Raw genomic sequence first — 21,809 nt, 5'->3', positions numbered from 1 at the left:
GCAGTTTATTAGTGCTCTTCTATGTACCTATAAGCTTTTAAACTAGTGCCTGGCAAAATGATATAATTCCATCATTCATACCATGTGAGATGCAAATTATACTTTGTACTATTCTACTTTTTCCTTTTTTGTATCCTTCATTAAAGGGACAGTCTATCAAAATTAAACTTTCATGACTCCAATTTACTTTTATCATCAAATTTGCTTTGTTCTCTTGGTATTCTGTCTTGAAATTTAAACCTATGTAGGGATCATATGCTAATTTGTAAGCCTTTAAAGGCCATCTCTTATCTCAGTGCATCTGGACAGTTTCACAGCTAGTTCATATGTGCCATATAGATAACATTGTGTTCACTCCCATTGAGTTATTCATGAGTCAGCACTGATTGGCTCAAATGGAAGTCTGTAAACAGCAATTATATAAGGGGGCAGTCTGCAGAGGCTTAGATACAAGGTAACCACAGAGGAAAAAAGTGTATTAATATAAGTGTTTGTTATACAAAACTGGGTAATAAAGGGATTATCTATCTTTTTAAACAATACAAATTATGGTGTAGACTATCCCTTTAAGTAGGTCAAAATAAATAATAATATCACCAGTATTTGCAGCTTATCTTTCTGCACTAGTTTCTCTTTTACAAGATGAGTACAGCAATAATCTAATGTTACTCTAAACCAAGCAGCAACAAGTGGTCACCACTAAAACATGAAAATCTGCATTAAACAGATGAAATCAGAAAATTGGCATTACTAATATTTAGAATTATTTCTTTAAACTGATACATTTGGAAACCTACTGAATTTGTTCTTTTCCTTTTCCAACAGTCAGGATTTAAACGTTTTTGTTCTTCAGCCAGAGCTTTTGCTTCTATCGTGTATATTCGCCTCTCTTCATTCTTCATTTTCTTCCACATTTCACCAAGTATCACACTTATGGCTCTGCAAGATATGCCAAAACAAATGGTATAAGTTAGTCATGCATAGGAATTGCACTTTGTCACCTGATTTTACATTTCAAGCCAGCTACCATATGTTAATATAGTTTACTGATGGGTAATGTGCACGTCACAAATAAAATCTATACTAGCCAGCCTTGTCCCCTCTTTAACAAGTACAGTCACAATTATCCGACATAAATCATTTGATCTAGTCATTACCAGTTTCCATAATTAACCATAGCTTCCCCCAGGAAATAATTTCATAGCCATGTCAATTACTTTTCCTATATTTAAGGTCACAACTGACATCAGGTTTTTGTCCGGTTTGAGTCTCCCGTCTACATTAATACAAATAAGTCTTACAATATTTATAACAATTACACACACACAAAAAAAATAAATCACAATAGTGAAAACAGAATACAACCTCTATCTCTGCTTGTTTAAAGACTTAAAGAAATGCAGACCAAGCCCCACAAATTAAATGTAGTGTAGATCATTAAAGGGAAATAGTATAGAAATTTAAACAATTTTTAAATTTACCTTTATTATCAAATTAGCTTTGTTTTCTTGGTATACTGTGTTGAAAGGCACTAGATGAACACACTGGGGGAGCCAATGACAAGAGGCATATATGTGTAGCCATCAATCAGCAGCTACCTCCCAATAGTGCATAGGTGCTTTTGACCAAAGGATACAAAGTGAGCAAGGCAAATTAGATAATAGAAATAAATTGGAAAGTTGTTTAAAAACATAAATTATGCTTACCTGATAATTTCCTTTTCTTCAGACGGAAAGAGTCCACAGCTGCATTCGTTACTTTTGGGAATTCAGAACTTGGCCACCAGGAGGAGGCAAAGACACCCCAGCCAAAGGCTATAAATATCCCTCCCACTTCCCCCATCCCCCAGTCATTCTGATGAGGAACAAGGAACAGTAGACGAAGCATAGGGTGAAAAAGGTGCCAGAAGAATAAAAATAACCTACGCCCTCAGAAAAATTACGAGCGGGGAGCTGTGGACTCTTCCTTCTGAAGAAAAGGAAATTATCAGGTAAGCATAATTCATGTTTTTCTTCATAAACGGAAAGAGTCCACAGCTGCATTCATTACATTTGGGAAAACAATACCCAAGCTATAAAGGACACTGAATACTAAAACGGGAGGGAACAAAAGGCAGCCCCATTCTGAGGGCACCAGGCATAAACCCCTTACACCAGAGACCCCAGCTTCGTCCGAAGCAGAGAAAAAAAATGAAAATAGAAAAAGCCCAAGGACACAGATAGACCATAAGCCTTGCTAGAGACCGCAGGAACTAGACTCGACTGAGCCAAGAGACACCATCAACCGCCAGTCGGTCTCCAAACAACAAACCCCTTACTAGAGAAAAGGGATCAAACAGCCATATGCGCCGAAAAGGAGAAAGACACAGAGAAGACATCTAATAAAGGATTCCAGAGAACCCTAAATAGGGCACAACAAAAACCTTAAATAGGGCCCAAAAGAGCATCAAAGAATGCAGGGCAAAAGACCCAGAGGCCAAGCCAACCAAGACCCAACCGGTCTCGTAGCCCAAAGATTGAAAAAGAGAAGATAATCTTCCCTAACCAAAGTGCATCCACAACCTAGAAGGTAACCGAAGACGAAAACCCCAGAAACCATTAAGGACAGCTCAGAATATCCAAGTATTAAAAAAAACGTAAATGTTGTGCAGTAACTCAGATAGGGAATCCCCTGACGGCAACCCCGAGAGTCAGAACGCTGCTATTATCTGAAGATGAATCTAGAAATTTGAATATATGCAAGCAAGTGGAAACAGATGAAGTTAGGGTCAAATCCTAACCAACAGCTTGATAGGCACCCAGCTAACTAGCGGACGCCGCCAGTCCTTTCCACAAAATCTTAAACATGGAAAGGAAGCAGAGCCCCTCAAGGAAGGCTCATCAAACCTCAATGACGAAATTAGCAGAGCAACAGATCTCAAATCCTGCTCCAACGCCCGGCTATCCCAAGCGACAAGGATGTCCGATAGACAGGGGTAACAAAACAACCCCAACTCCAAGCCCCCCAGGGAATGGAAGAAAATGGGACATTACCCACCCTAACAGAGCTCAGATGTGCTAGCACACATTCAAGGTTGAAATCGCTGCAGCTGGTTTCAAACTGCAAACCTTCCACTTGCTAGGCAGCTAAGCTAAACATCAGGCTACTACAGCTGGCCCAATTCTTTTGTTCTTTCAAACATAATACACTTCCAAGAAAAATCCTCAAGGACTGCGGGGTATAGAAAAGTGCAAAATATATCTTAAAAAAGACCTGGCACAACTGTCTTTGACAGTCTCGACTCTGGTGGCTAAGCCATCTACCGGACCACTAGCGCTGGCCGTCTCTAGAAAGAGGAAACCCCCCCTAAAAGGGAGGGCCCATATAAGAAACAGCACGCATGCCCTCAAGGACATGAAAGCCGGCTAGGAGCACACTTCTAATAACAAATCAGCCCCCATTGGAAACTGGGTCGCCCTGAACCAGTCTACAGGATCATAAGTCCATAAAGATCCAACATAAGGACCCTAGAACTGGAACCCAGAGCCATCTGCAAACAGACGACCCCCCCCAGGGAGCACAAGATACCCCGTCTTTAGATTCAGGCATCACAGGGGATGATATCCGAGTAAGACCAGAGAAACGGGCCTTAAAATTCTCAGACCAAAAGGAAAGATTGTCACTCTAGAGCCCGAAGGCCCCAAGGACTACCTTCACAAAGTACAAAACTAAGGGAATTACAAGAGAGAGTAGACAAACAACTAGTCTCCATAATCTTCAGATCAACCTTCCGGAGGACCACCCCAAGGAAGAAGAATGCTGAGCATCCCGAATCCAGATGGAACATCCCCTAAGCGAAAGCTAGGAAGAAGGAGACAACTGTTCATCGAACCTGATATGGAAGTACTAACTCCCGGGCCTCTACTTCTGCCAAGAAAAACCGAAGTCCAAACAGCCTCGACCCGAAGGAAGAGACCTCCAGGGGGAATAAGCCTCAAAAGGACAGTCCCAAGGAACCTTGAAAGGCAAGACCGCCAGGAACTGGCTGTACAAAGGACCTAAAAACATTCAACTTCTCACCCACAATGGGAAGGAAACACTCTGGATCCCGAATCGGAACCAACAGAGTATATCATAGCGGATCTCAACGGAGTCCTGGCCACTAGATTGAAAGGCTAATGAGGATCGAACACGAGCCTCCATGCTCCTACAAACCACGGCCCATCAAATCCTCTCAGAATGCGAGCTGAAAACTTGTAAAACAAAACAAATAATAGTGGGAACCACTCTGCGCCCTAACCGGACCAGCCAGGCATAGCAGGCACCACGTGTCTGAAATAGGCCTTAAAACAGAAGGATTTGTACTCAGTCAGGACCAGCATGAGACCAAGGGCCCAATTGACAAGGCCACACATGCACCACCTAAGGGGGAGAGATAACAACAGACAAACATAGGACTAAAAAACGTCCTCGTGAACAAACTTTCATAAACAGTGTGATCACAAAATCGCTAGTATCGTTTCCAGAGAAGAAAATTCCCAAAGGAAATATAACAAATATGAGCTTTAAACCAAATAAAATCCATCCTAACCGGATTAAAACAAAAGATAAGGCAACCCGTAAGAACAGACACTCCTACAGGACCAGGCCAACAGGAAATCAAGTCTTCCAAATTCAGAACTTGAAAGATACTCAAGAAACAAGACTATAAAAAGATTACTTCATCCCCTTATATCTAACCCTGCATGCCATTCACATCTGAAGACTCACGATTCACCATCCCATTAAGAGTGGGATCCTCCAGTAACGCCAAAACGTGCCTCAGTAGAACACGAAGACGCGCCAGTCTATAGTGAAAAGCATAACTTACCTCCGCCGGGGCAAACGAAAACCCTGGCCCCGAAGGTTGACCCCCTGAAGCCTCAGGGACAGTCCCTCCCCCAGATGGCTGAACTGGACCAGGCAATCCCACGCCTGACGAGCCCTGGTTAACGGAACACGGACAATATCTTAAACACACTCCTGGGAGATGTAAATGCGCCAGCACCAAGGATATGGCCATGCGGAACCGTGTTGTAACCTCCGGAGGAAACAGGCCACCCTCCAGAGAAGGATAAGCCGTGTTTGGGTTACCTGCATGCGTAGGACGAGATGGTTGTAGGGAACGCTCCTCTCGGGAAGCAGAATCCCCAGATGGCTCCCGGATCCCGAGGAGCAGAGCACTCTAAAACGGAATTCAGAACATAACTGATGGACATGTATCACCCGGGTCAATTCATATTCTTCGCAAGAAGTAGAATCAGAATCAGAGACATCCGTATCCAAAAAATCAGAATCCTCCACAACTTGGATATTGATAAAAAAATGGACCAATAAGAAAAATGTAAACAGCACCTTACACCCCCAACTGCTGGGGCACTCACCGCCTCCTATGAACCAGAGACCAGCTAAACAGAATTTCTCCTTCGCCACACGGTCAGGAATGCGGAAATGGAAAGCCCAAAACGTGACCATGCCCGGTCACAAGGTGTACCGTGCAGTCCATGAAAAAGCACGTCCGACTGTAAAGGCCGCGTCACTTGCAGTAGGCCATTATGTTCCGAAATAGCCATGAGCCCAATTATCACTACACATTATCAGAATCACATAACAAACATGATACAAAAAAACCCTGTTCAATAACCCCCCTCAGGAGATATTAACCCTTGATTCCAAGATACAAAAGTCTAGTGTGAATATGTCTGCTATCATCAAGTCCCCTGGCTATGATGTAACATTAACAATGTACCTGCTGATTACCTATCAGTTATGTGAGTGCTATTTATGTTGTTACAGCCTTACCTGAAAGGCACCCACTTAACTGAGCTTACCAGCTGTAGAACAAACTGCTTTCAGCAGACAGCCAATCCAGTGCTGAGCACATTACAGCAGAGGATATAATTGAGGAGTAAATCAACAACCTAACAGGAGGAGACTAGGGACCTGTCCCTGCAACACCTGTAGCAGGATTGTGGCTAACTCCATTACCAGGAGTAATTGTGTCACTGCTCCATACTCCAGTCTCCCCTCTGTCTCTCGGCAGCAGCTCTCTTAGGAGGAAAATTGGGCTTCAACTCAGTCTTAGAACACCTATCAACATCTATCCTGAGAGGCAAAGTTTAGACTGGTATATCAGTGCGGTGGGAGGGATGAAGTACTCTTGAGAGTTTTGGAAAATGTTCCTCCTCCTATTGAACAGCAGTTAAATCCCATGCATAATGGGTTGTGGACTCTCTCCCCCTTATGAAAGAAAATAAACCTGGGATTATTACAATACAGAATCATGAATATAAAAACACATGCCAATGTATATAGTGCATATGAAAGACCACTATTCAAAAGGGATAGTAAACTCAAAGTTAAACTTTCAGAATTTGGAAAGAGCATGCAATTTTAAACAACTTTCCAATTTACTTCTATTATCACATTTGCTTAACTTGGTATCTTTTGTTGAAACGTAGGCTCAGAACAGCAATACATTATTTGGAGCTAGATGAACACATCTGGAGAGCCAAAGGTAAAAGGAATTGGTGTGTAGCCACCAATCACCAGCTAGCTCCCAAACTGTGCATTTCTGCTCCTGAGCATACCAAGGTATACTCTTCAACAAGGGATACCAAGAGCACAAAGAAAATAATTGGAGAGTGTTTTGAAAACAGAATTTATGCTTACCTGATAAATTACTTTCTCCAACGGTGTGTCCGGTCCACGGCGTCATCCATTACTTGTGGGAATATTCTCTTCCCAAACAGGAAATGGCAAAGAGCACAGCAAAAGCTGTCCATATAGCCCCTCCTTGGCTCCGCCCCCCCCAGTCATTCGACTGACTGTTAGGAGAAAAAAAGGAGAAACTATAGGGTGCCGTGGTGACTGTAGTGTATAGAGAAAGAACATTTTCAAACCTGATTAAAAAACCAGGGCGGGCCGTGGACCGGACACACCGTTGGAGAAAGTAATTTATCTGGTAAGAATAAATTCTGTTTTCTCCAACATTGGTGTGTCCGGTCCACGGCGTCATCCATTACTTGTGGGAACCAATACCAAAGCTTTAGGACACGGATGAAGGGAGCAAATCAGGTTACCTAAACGGAAGGCACCAAGGTTTGCAAGACCTTTCTCCCAAAAACAGCCTCCGAAGAAGCAAAAGTATCAAATTTGTAAAATTTGGCAAAAGTGTGCAGAGAAGACCAAGTCGCTGCCTTACATATCTGAAAAACAGAAGCCTCGTTCTTGAAGGCCCATGTGGAAGCCACAGCTCTAGTGGAGTGAGCTGTGATTCGTTCAGGAGGCTGCCATCCGGCAGTCTCATAAGCCAATCGGATAATGCTTTTCAGCCAGAAAGACAGAGAGGTAGCCGTAGCTTTTTGTCCTCTCCTCTTACCAGAGTAAACGACAAACAAAGATGAGGTTTGTCTAAAATCCTTAGTTGCTTCTAAATAGAACTTTAAAGCACGAACTACATCTAAATTGTGTAATAAACGTTCCTTCTTTGAAACTGGATTCGGACACAGAGAAGGAACAACTATTTCCTGGTTAATATTCCTGTTGGAAACAACTTTCGGAAGAAAACCAGGCTTAGTACGCAAAACGACCTTATCTGCATGGAATACCAGATAGGGTGGATTACACTGCAAAGCAGATAATTCAGAAACTCTTCTTGCAGAAGAAATAGCAACCAAAAACAGAACTTTCCAAGATAGTAACTTGATATCTATGGAATGTAGAGGTTCAAACGGAACCCCTTGAAGAACTGAAAGAACTAAATTTAGACTCCAAGGAGGAGTCAAAGGTCTGTAAACAGGCTTGATTCTGACCAAAGCCTGTACAAAAGCTTGTATATCTGGCACAGCTGCCAGTCGTTTGTGTAACAAGACAGATAAAGCAGAAATCTGTCCTTTTAGAGAACTCACTGACAATCCCTTATCCAAACCTTCTTGAAGAAAGGAGAGGATCTTAGGAATTTTAATCTTACTCCAGGAGAATCCCCTGGATTCACACCAACAGATATATCTTTTCCATATTTTATGGTAAATCTTTCTAGTCACAGGTTTTCTGGCTTGGACCAGAGTATCTATCACAGAATCTGAAAACCCACGCTTGGATAAAATCAAACGTTCAATTTCCAAGCCGTCAGCTGTAGAGAAACTAGATTTGGATGTTCGAATGGACCTTGTATTAGAAGATCCTGTCTCAAAGGTAGCTTCCATGGTGGAGCCGATGACATATTCACCAGGTCTGCATACCAAGTCCTGCGCGGCCACGCAGGAGCTATCAGAATCACTGAGGCCTTCTCCTGTTTGATCCTGGCTACAAGCCTGGGGAGGAGAGGGAACGGTGGAAAAGCATAAGCTAGGTTGAACGACCAAGGAGCCACTAATGCATCCACTAGAGTTGCCTTGGGATCCCTGGGTCTGGACCCGTAGCAAGGAACCTTGAAGTTCTGACGGGACGCCATCAGATCCATGTCTGGAATGCCCCATAATTGAGTCAACTGGGCAAACACCTCCGGGTGGAGTTCCCACTCCCCCGGATGGAAAGTCTGACGACTCAGGTAATCCGCCTCCCAGTTGTCTACTCCTGGGATGTGGATTGCAGATAGGTGGCAGGAGTGATCCTCCGCCCATTTGATGATTTTGGATACCTCTCTCATCGCCAAGGAACTCCTTGTTCCCCCCTGATGATTGATGTAAGCTACAGTCGTCATGTTGTCCGACTGGAATCTTATGAATCCGGCCTTCGCTAGTTGAGGCCAAGCCTGGAGAGCATTGAATATCGCTCTCAGTTCCAGGATGTTTATCGGAAGAAGAGACTCTTCCCGAGACCATAGACCCTGAGCTTTCAGGGAGTCCCAGACCGTGCCCCATCCTAATAGACTGGCGTCGGTCGTGACAATGACCCACTTTGGTCTGCGGAAACTCATTCCCTGAGATGATCCTGGGACAACCACCAACGGAGTGAGTCTCTGGTTATCTGGTCTACTTGAATCTTTGGGGACAAGTCTGTATAATCCTCATTCCACTGCTTGAGCATGCACAGTTGTAATGGTCTTAGATGAATTCGAGCAAAAGGAACTATATCCATTGCTGCCACCATCAACCCTACTACTTCCATGCACTGAGCTATGGAAGGCTGTAGAATAGAGAGAAGAACTTGACGAGCGTTTAGAAGCTTTGACTTTCTGACTTCTGTCAAGAAGATCTTCATTTCTAAAGAATCTATTATTGTTCCCAAAAAGGGAACTCTTGTCGACGGATACAGGGAACTCTTTTCTACGTTCACCTTCCACCCGTGAGATCTGAGAAAGGCTAGAACGATGTCTGTATGAGCCTTTGCCTTGGAAAGAGATGACGCTTGAATTAGAATGTTGTCCAGGTAAGGTGCCACTGCAATGCCCCTTGGTCTTAGAACCGCTAGAAGGGACCCGAGCACTTTTGTGAAAATTCTGGGAGCAGTGGCTAGTCCGAATGGAAGAGCCACGAACTGATAATGTTTGTCCAGAAAGGCGAACCTTAGGAACTGATGATGATCTTTGTGGATAGGAATATGTAGATACGCATCCTTTAAATCCACGGTAGTCATATATTGACCCTCCTGGATTGCAGGTAAAATTGTTCGAATGGTTTCCATTTTGAACGATGGAACTCTGAGAAATTTGTTTAGAATTTTTAAATCCAGAATTGGTCTGAAGGTTCCCTCTTTTTTGGGAACTACAAACAGATTTGAATAAAACCCCTGACCTTGTTCCACAGTTGGAACTGGGTGTATCACTCCCATCTTTAACAGGTCTTCTACACAATGTAAGAATGCCTGTCTCTTTATTTGGTTTGAAGATAAGTGAGAAATGTGGAACCTTCCCCTTGGGGGTAGTTCCTTGAATTCTAGAAGATAACCCTGAGGGACTATTTCTAGTGCCCAGGGATCCTGAACATCTCTTGCCCAAGCCTGAGCAAAGAGAGAGAGTCTGCCCCCTACTAGATCCGGTCCCGGATCGGGGGCTACCCCTTCATGCTGTTTTGGTAGCAGCAGCAGGCTTCTTGGCTTGTTTACCCTTGTTCCAGCCTTGCATTGGTTTCCAAGCTGGTTTAGTCTGGGAAGCGTTACCCTCTTGTCTAGAGGCTGCAGAGTTAGAAGCCGGTCCGTTCCTGAAGTTGTGAAAGGAACGAAAATTGGACTTATTCTTAGCCTTGAAAGGCCTATCTTGTGGGAGGGCATGGCCCTTTCCCCCAGTGATATCTGAAATAATTTCCTTCAATTCTGGCCCAAAAAGGGTCTTACCTTTGAAAGGAATATTAAGCAATTTTATCTTGGAAGATACATCCGCAGACCAAGACTTTAGCCAGAGCGCTCTACGCGCCACAATTTCAAACCCTGAATTTTTCTCCGCTAATTTCGCTAACTGCAAAGCGGCGTCTAAAATAAAGGAATTAGCTAACTTAAGTGCTTGAATTCTGTCCATGACCTCCTCATATGGAGTCTCCCTACTGAGCGACTTTTCCAGTTCCTCGAACCAGAACCACGCCGCTGTAGTGACAGGAATAATGCACGAAATAGGTTGAAGGAGGTATCCTTGCTGTACAAAAATCTTTTTAAGCAAGCCCTCCAATTTTTTATCCATAGGATCCTTGAAAGCACAATTGTCCTCAATGGGAATGGTCGTGCGTTTGGCTGGTGTAGAAACCGCCCCCTCGACCTTAGGGACTGTTTGCCATGTGTCCTTCCTGGGGTCAACCATGGGGAACAATTTCTTAAATATAGGAGGAGGGACAAAAGGTATGCCTGGCTTCTCCCACTCCTTATTCACAATGTCCGCCACCCTTTTAGGTATCGGAAAGGTATCAGGGTGCACCGGGACCTCTAGGAACTTGTCCATCTTGCACAATTTTTCTGGGATGACCAGATTGTCACAATCATCCAGAGTAGATAGCACCTCCTTAAGTAATGCGCGGAGATGCTCTAATTTAAATTTAAATGTCACAACATCAGGTTCTGCCTGCTGAGAAATTCTTCCTGTATCAGAAATTTCTCCATCTGACAAACCCTCCCTCACTGCCACTTCAGACTGGTGTGAGGGTATGACAGATAAATTATCATCAGTGCCCTCCTGCTCTACAGTGTTTAAAACTGAGCAATCGCGCTTTTTCTGAAATGCTGGCATTTTGGATAAAATATTAGCTATGGAGTTATCCATTACTGCCGTCAATTGTTGCATAGTAACAAGCATTGGCGCGCTAGAAGTACTAGGGGTCGCCTGCGCGGGCATAACTGGTATAGACACAGAAATAGAGGATGCAGAACTATCCCTACTTCCTTCATCTGAGGAATCATCCTGGGCAACCTTACTAAATGTGACAGTACTGTCCTTACTTTGTTTGGACGCCATGGCACAATTATCACATACATTTGAAGGAGTAACCACCTTGGCCTCCATACATACAGAACATGACTTATCTGAAGGTACAGACATGTTAAACAGGCTTAAACTGGTTAATAAAGCACAAAAACCGTTTTTAAACAAAACCGTTACTGTCTCTTTTAATGTTAAACAGGGCACACTTTATTACTGAATATGTGAAAAACTATGAAGGAATTATCCAAACCAAATTTTCACCACAGTGTCTTAATGCATTCAAAGTATTGCACCCCAATTTTGAAGCTGTTAACCCTTAAAATGCGGAAACCGGAGCCGTTTGCAATTTAACCCCACTACAGTCCCAGCCACAGCCTTTGCTGCGACTTCACTTATCCCAGGGGGGTATACTATACCAATTCCAGCCTTCTAGAAACGTTTTCTGTGGATACCAGACCCTCTCACATGCAGCTGCATGCACTGCACTCAAAAGAAACTGTGCAATAATGGCGCGAAAATGAGGCTCTGCCTACTACAGAGAAAGGCCTTTCCTGACTGGGAAGGTGTCTTAACTAGTGCCTGGCGATAAAAACGTTCCCCAAATATTAAAAAGTTTGAAATCCACTTCAAAACCTTAATAATCACTTAAATAAACAATCGACTTAGCCCTTAAAAGTGTCCACCAGTTATTAGCCCATAATAAGCCCTTTATTCTGTCTGAGTCTAAGAAAATGGCTTACCGATCCCCCTGAGGGAAAATGACAGCCTTCCAGCATTACAGTGTCTTGTTAGAAAAATGGCTAGTCATACCTTGAGCAGAAAAGTCTGCAAACTGTTCCCCCCAACTGAAGTTCTCTAGGCTCAACAGTCCTGCGTGGGAACAGCAATTGATTTTAGTTACTGCTGCTAAAATCATACTCCTCTTTTAAACAGAACTCTTCATCTCTTTCTGTTTCAGAGTAAATAGTACATACCAGTACCATTTCAAAATAACAAACTTTGATAGAAGAATAAAAAACTACAACTAAACACCACATACTCTTCACCATCTCCGCGGAGATGCTACTTGTTCAGAGCGGCAAAGAGAATGACTGGGGGGGCTGAGCCAAGGAGGGGCTATATGGACAGCTTTTGCTGTGCTCTTTGCCATTTCCTGTTGGGGAAGAGAATATTCCCACAAGTAATGGATGACGCCGTGGACCGGACACACCAATGTTGGAGAAATTGCACATTCTGACTCATGAACGTTTTACTGCTCGTTTAAAACATGTTAATATTTTTTTCACAAAAACATAATTTATGCTTACCTGATAAATTTATTTCTCTTGTGGTGTATCCAGTCCACGGATCATCCATTACTTGTGGGATATTCTCCTTCCCAACAGGAAGCTGCAAGAGGATCACCCACAGCAGAGCTGTCTATATAGCTCCTCCCCTAACTGCCACTACCAGTCATTCGACTGAAGACGAGCAAGAGAAAGGAGAAACTATAGGGTGCAGTGGTGACTGTAGTTGAAAAATAAAAAACACCTGCCTTAAAATGACAGGGCGGGCCGTGGACTGGATACACCACAAGAGAAATAAATTTATCAGGTAAGCATAAATTATGTTTTCTCTTGTAAGGTGTATCCAGTCCACGGATCATCCATTACTTGTGGGATACCAATACCAAAGCTATAGGACACGGATGAAGGGAGGGACAAGGCAGGCGCTTAAATCGGAAGGCACCACTGCCTGCAAGACCTTTCTCCCAAAAATAGACTCCGAAGAAGCAAAAGTATCAAATTTATAGAACTTTGAAAAAGTATGAAGCGAAGTCGCTGCCTTACAAATCTGTTCAACAGAAGCCTCATTTTTAAAAGCCCATGTGGAAGCTACCGCTCTAGTAGAATGAGCTGTAATCCTTTCAGGAGGCTGCTGGCCAGCAGTCTCATAAGCTAAGCGTATTATACTCCTTAGCCAAAATGAAAGAGGTTGCCGAAGCCTTTTGGCCTCTCCTCTGTCCAGAATAGACAACAAACAATGCAGATGTTTGACGAAAATCTTTAGTAGCTTGTAAATAAAACTTTAAAGCACGAACCACGTTAAGATTGTGTAAAAGACGTTCCTTCTTTGAAGAAGGATTAGGACACAGTGACGGTACAACAATCTCCTGATTGATATTTTTATTAGATACCACCCTAGGTAAAAAAACAGGTTTGGTACCCTTGAAGAACCTTAAGAACTAAATTTAAACTCCAAGGCGGAGCAACAGGTTTTAACACAGGCTTGATTCTGACTAAAGCCTGACAAAACGCCTGCACGTCTGGAACCTCAGCCAGACATTTGTGCAAAAAAATAGACAGAGCAGAAATCTGTCCTTTTAAGGAACTAGCTGACAAACCCTTCTCCAATCCTTCTTGGAGAAAAGATAATATCCTATGAATCCTGACCTTACTCCATGATTAACCCTTGGATTCACACCAATGAAGATATTTACACCATATCTTATGATAGATTTTCCTGGTGACAGGCTTTCGCGCCTGTATTAAGGTATCAATGACCGACTCGGAGAAACCACGCTTTGATAAAATCAAGCGTTCAATCTCCAAGCAGTCAGCCGCAGAGAAATTAGATTTGGATGGTTGATCTTGGCAATCAGACGAGGGAGCAGAGGAAACGGTGGAAACACATAAGCCAGGTTGAAGGACCAAGGCGCTGCTAGAGCATCTATCAGCGCTGCCTTGGGATCCCTGGACCTGGATCCGTAACAAGGAAGCTTGGCGTTCTGGCGAGACGCCATGAGATCCAGTTCTGGTTTGCCCCAACGTTGAATCAACTGTGCAAACACCTCCGGATGGAGCTACCACTCCCCCGGATGAAAAGTCTGATGACTTAGAAAATCTGCCTCCCAGTTCTCTACTCCTGGGATATGGATAGCTGATAGATAGCAAGAGTGAATCTCTGCCCATTGAATTATCTTTGAAACCTGCAACATCGCTAGGGAACTCCTTGTTCCCCCTTGATGGTTGATTTAAGCTACAGTCGTGATGTTGTCCGACTGAAATCTAATGAACCTCACTGCCGCTAGCTGAGGCCAAGCCTGAAGAGCATTGAATATCGCTCTTAGTTCCAGAATGTTTATTGGAAGGAGTGCCTCCTCCTGAGTCCACAACCCCTGAGCCTTCAGAGAGTTCCAGACTGCACCCCAGCCCAGAAGGCTGGCATCTGTTGTCCAATCTGGCCTGCGGAAGGTCATACCTTTGGACAGATGGACCCAAGATAACCACCAGAGAAGAGAATCCCTGGTCTCTTGATCCAGATTTAGTAGAGGGGACAAATCTGTGTAATCCCTATTCCACTGACTGAGCATGCAGAGTTGCAGCGGTCTGAGATGTAGGTGGGCAAACGGAACTATGTCCATTGCCGCTACCATTAAGCCGATTACTTCCATACACTGAGCCACCAAAGGGCGAAGGGCGAGTTTAATAAAGAACACGGCAGGAATTTAGAAGTTTTGACAACCTGTCCTCTGTCAGGTAAATCCTCATTTCTACAAAATCTATCAGAGCTCCCAGGAAGGAAACTCTTGTGAGAGGGGATAGAGAACTCTTCTTTTCGTTCACTTTCCACCCATGAGACCTCAGGAATGCCAGAACAATGTCCGTATGGGACTTGGCAATTTGGAAATTCGACGCCTGTATCAGAATGTCCTCTAAGTAAGGGGCTACTGCTATGCCCCGCGGCCTTAGGACCGCCAGAAGTGACCCCAGAACCTTCATAAAGATTCTTGGTGCCGTAGCTAACCCAAAGGGAAGAGCCACAAACTGGTAATGCCTGTCTAGGAAGGCGAACCTGAGAAACTGATGATGATCTTTGTGTATCGGAATGTGAAGATAAGCATCCTTTAAGTCCACGGTAGTCATGTATTGACCCCTCCTGGATCATAGGTAGGATGGTTCAAATAGTCTCCATCTTGAAAGATGGGACCCTGAGAAATTTGTTTAGGATCTTGAGATCTAAGATTGGTCTGAAGGTTCCCTCTTTCTTGGGAACCACAAAGAGATTTGAATAGAAGCCTTGCCCCTGTTCCTCCTTTGGAACTGGGTGGATCACTCCCATAACAAGGAGGTCTTGAACACAATGTAAGAATGCCTTTCTCTTTATCTGGTCTGCAGATAATTGTGAGAGGTGAAATCTTCCTTTTGGGGAAGAAGCTTTGAAGTCCAGAAGATATCCCTGGGACACAATTTGCAACGCCCAGGGATCCTGGACATCTCTTGCCCAAGCCTGGGCGAACAGAGAAAGTCTGCCCCCTACTAGATCCGTTACCAGATCGGGGGCTGATCTTTCATGCTGTCTTAGAGGCAGCAGCAGGCTTCTTGGCCTGCTTACCTTTGTTCCAGGCCTGGCTCCAGACCGGCTTAGACTGGGCAAAATTTCCCTCTTGTTTTGCATTAGAGGTTTGATTAGAGTTGATGCCGCGCTCGTCTTAAAGTTTCGAAAGGCACGGAAATTAGTTTGTTTGGTCCTTAATTTATTAGACTTATCCTGAGGAAGGGCATGACCTTTTCCTCCAGTAATATCAGAAATGATCTCCTTCAGTCCAGGCCCGAATAGGGTCTGCCCCTTGAAGGGAATGTTGAGAAGCTTAGACTTTGAAGTAACGTCAGCTGACCAGGATTTAAGCCATAGCGCCCTACGCGCCTGTATAGCAAAACCTGAGTTCTTAGCCGTTAGTTTGGTTAAATAAACAACGGCGTCAGAAACAAATGAATTGGCTAGCTTGAGCGCTTTAAGCTTGTCAACTATATCATCCAATGGAGTTTCTACCTGTAAGGCCTCTTCCAGAGACTCAAACCAGAAGGCTGCAGCAGCAGTGACCGGGGCAATGCATGCAAGAGGCTGGAGAATAAAACCTTGTTGAATAAACATTTTCTTAAGGTAACCCTCTAACTTTTATCCATTGGATCTAGGAAAGCACAACTGTCCTCGAAGGGAATAGTTGTACGCTTAGCTAGGGTAGAAACTGCTCCCTCCACCTTAGGGACCGTTTGCCATAAGTCCCGTGTAGCGGCATCTATTGGAAACATTTTCTTAAAAATAGGAGGGGGAGAGAACGGTACACCTGGTCTATCCCATTCCTTAGTAATAATTTCTGAAAACCTTTTAGGTATTGGAAAAACATCAGTGTAAACAGGCACTGCATAGTATTTATCCAATCTACACAATTTCTCTGGCACTATAATGGTGTCACAGTCATCCAGAGTAGCTAAAACTTCCCTGAGCAACACGCGGAGGTGTTCAAGCTTAAGTTTAAATGTAGACATATCAGAATCAGGTTGAAGCATCTTCCCTGAGTCAGAAAAATCACCCACAGAAAGAAGCTCTCCTGCCTCAGCTTCTGCATATTGTGAGGGGATATCAGACCTAGCTACTAAAGCGTCAGAGAGCTCTGTATTTTTTCTAGTCCCAGAGCTGTCTCGCTTTCCTTGTAACCCTGGTAGTTTGGACAATACCGCTGTAAGGGTATGATCCATAACTGCCGCCATGTCTTGTAAAGTAAACGCCATGGGCGCGCTAGATGTACTTGGCGCCACTTGAGCGGGAGTCCCTTGAGCGGGAGTCAAAAGTTCTGACACGTGGGGCATAACTTCCCCCTTGTCAATTTCCTCTGGTGATAAATCTTTTAAAGACAGAATATGGATCTTTATAACAAAGTAAAATCAGTACATTTGGTACACATTCTAAGAGGGGGTTCCACAATGGCTTCTAAACATAATGAACAAGGAGTTTCCTCTATGTCAGACATGTTTAAACAGACTAGCAATGAGACCAGCAAGCGTGGAAAACACTTTGATAAATGTAAACAAGCAAAAAATAAAAACGGTACTGTGCCTTTAAGAGAAACAATTTTTGTCAGAAATTGAAAAACAGTGATAAAAAGCAGTAAATCTTACAAAATTTTTACAGTGTGTATAATAGACTAACAGAGCATTGCACCGACTTGCAAATGGATGATTAACCCCTTAGTTTCAAAACCGGATCAAAAAAACGATAGAAACGTTTTTTTAACAGTCACAACAAACTGCCACAGCTCTGTTGTGGCCCTACCTGTCCATACAACGACTTTTGAAGGCACAAAAACCCTTTGTAGAGGTCCTAAGTGTTCAGGGGACTCCTTCAGGGAAGCTGGAAGTCTCAAGCTGCAAAAACTACTGCACGATTTAGGCCTGAAATTAGGCCCCTCCCAACCTGTACTCACAGTGAGAGGGCCATAAAAAACTATCCCTAGGCAAAATCTAGCCAGCCATGTGGAAAAAACTGGGCCCCAATAAAGTTTTATCACCAATATGTAGAAAAAAACGTTTAAACACTTCCAGCAAACGTTAGCTTATTTTCAGTAATGTGAGAAAGTAATAAGAATATTACCTTTTACAGCAAGCATGATACTAGTCGTTATTAAATCACTGTAATCAGGCTTACCTTAAATAAATCCGATATTAACAGCATTTTCTAGCATATTCATTTCTCTAGAAAAATTTAAACTGCACATACCTTATAGCAGGAGACCCTGCACGCCATTCCGCCAGCTGAAGTTACCTCATCTCTTCAGATATGTGTGAGCACAACAATGGATATTAGTTACAACCTGCTAAGATCATCAAAAACCACAGGCAGACTCTTCTTCAACTTTCTGCCTGAGACTAAAACAGTACAACTCCGGTACCATTTGAAAATAATAAACTTTTGATTGAAGATAAACTACATAAATTCACCACATCTCTCTAGCTACTTCCTATGTTGTCGAGAGCTGCAAGAGAATGACTGGTAGTGGCAGTTAGGGGAGGAGCTATATAGACAGCTCTGCTGTGGGTGATCCTCTTGCAGCTTCCTGTTGGGAAGAATATCCCACAAGTAATGTATGATCCGTGGACTGGATACACCTTACAAGAGAAATGAGGATAAGTATGTTTATTTTATATTCCAGCAAACAGGAATCCCGTGTTTCTGCCAACTGGTTCGTTGTATAGAAGCTCAAACATTTTTACCACAGCTCTTTTAGTTGACAGTGACCCCACAAGTATAAAAAAACAAGTTATTTTTTTCACCACAGGAACAATATTTGTTTTATTTTGTCCTATGTTTGGATAGCACTACATTTATTGAGGTGACTTAGGCATTAGTATATAGATATAGAAAACAGGCTGTGTCTTGGGTTACATCTCTTGACAAGCATATGCCAGGTATAGGTTACCTTTTGACCCATGTTCTCAAAAAAATGCGATTATGTTTGCATCTGTAACATACGCACTCCACAAGATTTAAAAGCCCTCCACGTCTCACTCATCAACGTTCCTGTTTCATAAGTTATCAGGTCACAACTTTAATGCAGGAGCCATTTTGTACCAGTTGATGACCACATAAGAAATTAAAACTTTTTTCCTGATCCACAGCAGTATAATATCATTGCACCAGATGGTCCTGATTTTGTCAAAATGGTTCACTACATCTCTAGAACTTCAATTAAATAACTGCAGTTTATGCCAAACACCTCTAGCTTTATATATTTTTTAAATATTTCCTAGTAATTTAGGAATCAAGAAAAATTAAGAAAATGCATTTGTCAAGGTTTTTTTCACCTGTGTTTAGTGTGGAGGACACTCATTTACATATCTAATCTCACAAGATCTCTATTTTGCTGAAAAAAATCTGTTTTTTGTATTCCACTTATCCAAGAAATAAAATGTTAACCGTTTATTAGAGATATATTTGACCAGGTAAACATTTTGAGCCAAACCACTGTGGGACTATTATTACCAGTAAGTGTTGCTGAAACTTTTTCAATGCCACAACTGCTGCAAGTAAAGACCATTTCTTCATTAGAAGCAAATTTTAGACAAGCTCTCATAATATAAATTATAGAGGTTTTTCTAGAAGATGGCCTTGTTTGAGACTGGCATTAGTATATAAATATAACCTGATGTTTTATGATGTCGTCAGACAGTAAATTCATGCTGACTTTAACAACAAATATGTCTTTTACAACTGAAAAACAAAACTGTATAATAAACTCTTGAGGGTTGCTTGTCTTATTTGATATATTATGACAGGAGTGTCTTCTGTTCAATAAGAATTCCAGCTTTCACATGTAATTCCCACTGGAGTACATCTGACCTGGAATTCACTCAGATTTAGGATACTGAGACACTAATGAAATTCCACCATTTCTATTCCAATGCCAAATGAACCAATGTGCAGATAATTAAAAATATGTGCTCAGAATTCTGCTCTCAAAAAACAACATTTCAAATAATAAACCTCAGGTTCTTGAAAATAATCAGAAAATGCATTTAGGCATTTTGCAGGTCCAAAGAGAGATTGAGATGACTTGACAAAACATGTATTGCTCTGGTTTTGGATTCCACTTTTTCGATCAAAAAAGTTCAAAAGGACAACCAGGGCACTGATGTTTAATGTTGGATCTACCAAGAGAGACAAACCTACAATTGCTATCCAAAAGCACTCCATACTGGAGAGGTTCCTTTGCAACCAACCTCATAAGAACAAGTAGGGATAATTTAACCATATATACAGTTATATGCAGAAGTTTACGCACTCCTGACTAAAAAGGAAAAAAAAAGCCTCTAAAGTAAACAAACAACTTGTTTATGCAAATTTTAATACAAAGTTCCTTTTTGCTGAATTTAACTGATTGAGGGAAAAAACAGTAACTGAGACGTGCAAATGTTTCAGAATCTTAATTGTCTAAATGAGCTTGTTTGGCCTTGATCCAAGTCTTGTGATGGCAGTCCCAAAGTTTAATAAATTTTCTCTACTCTTTGAATCTCTGACGGTGCTGTGCTTTATAAAGCTTATTGACCCTTAGAGAAGGGGGAGGTAACAAAAATATCTAAACACTTCCTGCTTTTAGATCCCATTGTAAAAAAAAAGTAATTAAGAAATGGAAGTTAAGAGGAATTGGTGATGTCAAGACAAAATGTGGAGGAAAAATCTCCAACAAAATTTCCTATAGCCTGGTCAGTAAAGCAAAATAGAACCCCCAAATTACTGCAAAGGACCTGCAGGAAGGTTTAGATGGTACTGGAGTATTGGTGCACCGGTCTACTGTGCAGCGGTACTTACACAAACATGATTTGAGTGGAAGTGTCACCAGAAGGAAACCTTACCTGCAATCTCATAAGAGGTTGGATACAACAACTAGAAAATGCTCCACAACCTACCTTTAAAGTCCCCAGTTTTGAACATTATTAACTATTTATGAGTTGATCTTAAACATGCAGTGTATACAAAAAACATACTATTTCTAAATTAGAAGTTTTCTGTTAGGAAAATTAAGAAATATTCCTAAAGCAAAAATAAAAAGACTGTTAACTGGCTACAAAAAAATGGAGACAATGATTTCTGCCAAAGGGGGTGTTACCAAGTACGAAAAGAACTTCTTGCACATGCCACATATTTGCAGAAGTACTGTTTGTTTAGTTAAAGTTTGTTCACTGCAAAAGTTCACTTAGAAAATAAACAAAATATATTTGGTGAACTGTAACTTCACAAACCAAGCTAATGACACATCTGAGATGCTGAAAAAACATAATTTATGCTTACCTGATAAATTCCTTTCTTCTGTTGTGCGATCAGTCCACGGGTCATCATTACTTCTGGGATATAACTCCTCCCCAACAGGAAATGCAAGAGGATTCACCCAGCAGAGCTGATATAGCTCCTCCCCTCTACGTCAGTCCCAGTCATTCGACCAAGAATCAACGAGAAAGGAGTAACCAAGGGTGAAGTGGTGACTGGAGTATAATTTAAAAGATATTTACCTGCCTTAAAAAACAGGGCGGGCCGTGGACTGATCGCACAACAGAAGAAAGGAATTTATCAGGTAAGCATAAATTATGTTTTCTTCTGTTATGTGCGATCAGTCCACGGGTCATCATTACTTCTGGGATACCAATACCAAAGCAAAAGTACACGGATGACGGGAGGGATAGGCAGGCTCATTATACAGAAGGAACCACTGCCTGAAGAACCTTTCTCCCAAAAATAGCCTCCGAAGAAGCAAAAGTGTCAAATTTGTAAAATTTGGAAAAAGTATGAAGCGAAGACCAAGTTGCAGCCTTGCAAATCTGTTCAACAGAGGCCTCATTCTTAAAGGCCCAAGTGGAAGCCACAGCTCTAGTGGAGTGAGCTGTAATTCTTTCAGGAGGCTGCTGTCCAGCAGTCTCATAGGCTAAACGTATTATGCTACGAAGCCAGAAAGAGAGAGAGGTAGCAGAAGCTTTTTGACCTCTCCTCTGTCCAGAATAAACGACAAACAGGGAAGAAGTTTGGCGAAAATTTTTAGTTGCCTGCAAGTAGAACTTGAGGGCACGAACTACATCCAGATTGTGTAGAAGACGTTCCTTCTTTGAAGAAGGATTTGGACACAAGGATGGAACAA

The 21,809-nt window shown here is 42.4% G+C and overlaps 1 protein-coding gene across 1 annotated transcript in view; it reads right to left on the bottom strand.

Annotated features, from left to right (window-relative positions):
* HBP1 (HMG-box transcription factor 1) overlaps positions 1 to 21,809 on the bottom strand; it is a 172,918-nt gene that overhangs the window by 6,588 nt on the left and 144,521 nt on the right. Inside the window, exons 7-8 of the mRNA XM_053719176.1 lie at positions 5,113 to 5,203; positions 798 to 967 (exon numbers count right to left, since the gene is read on the bottom strand). Coding sequence (XP_053575151.1) covers positions 798 to 967; positions 5,113 to 5,203 — 261 coding nt within the window. The remainder of the gene's footprint in view (positions 1 to 797; positions 968 to 5,112; positions 5,204 to 21,809) is intronic.

The sequence above is a fragment of the Bombina bombina genome, chromosome 6, assembly GCF_027579735.1.
Source record: "Bombina bombina isolate aBomBom1 chromosome 6, aBomBom1.pri, whole genome shotgun sequence".
Classification (NCBI taxonomy): domain Eukaryota; kingdom Metazoa; phylum Chordata; class Amphibia; order Anura; family Bombinatoridae; genus Bombina; species Bombina bombina.
Note: the sequence above shows the minus strand (reverse complement) of the source record. Positions and strands in the feature narration are given on the sequence as shown.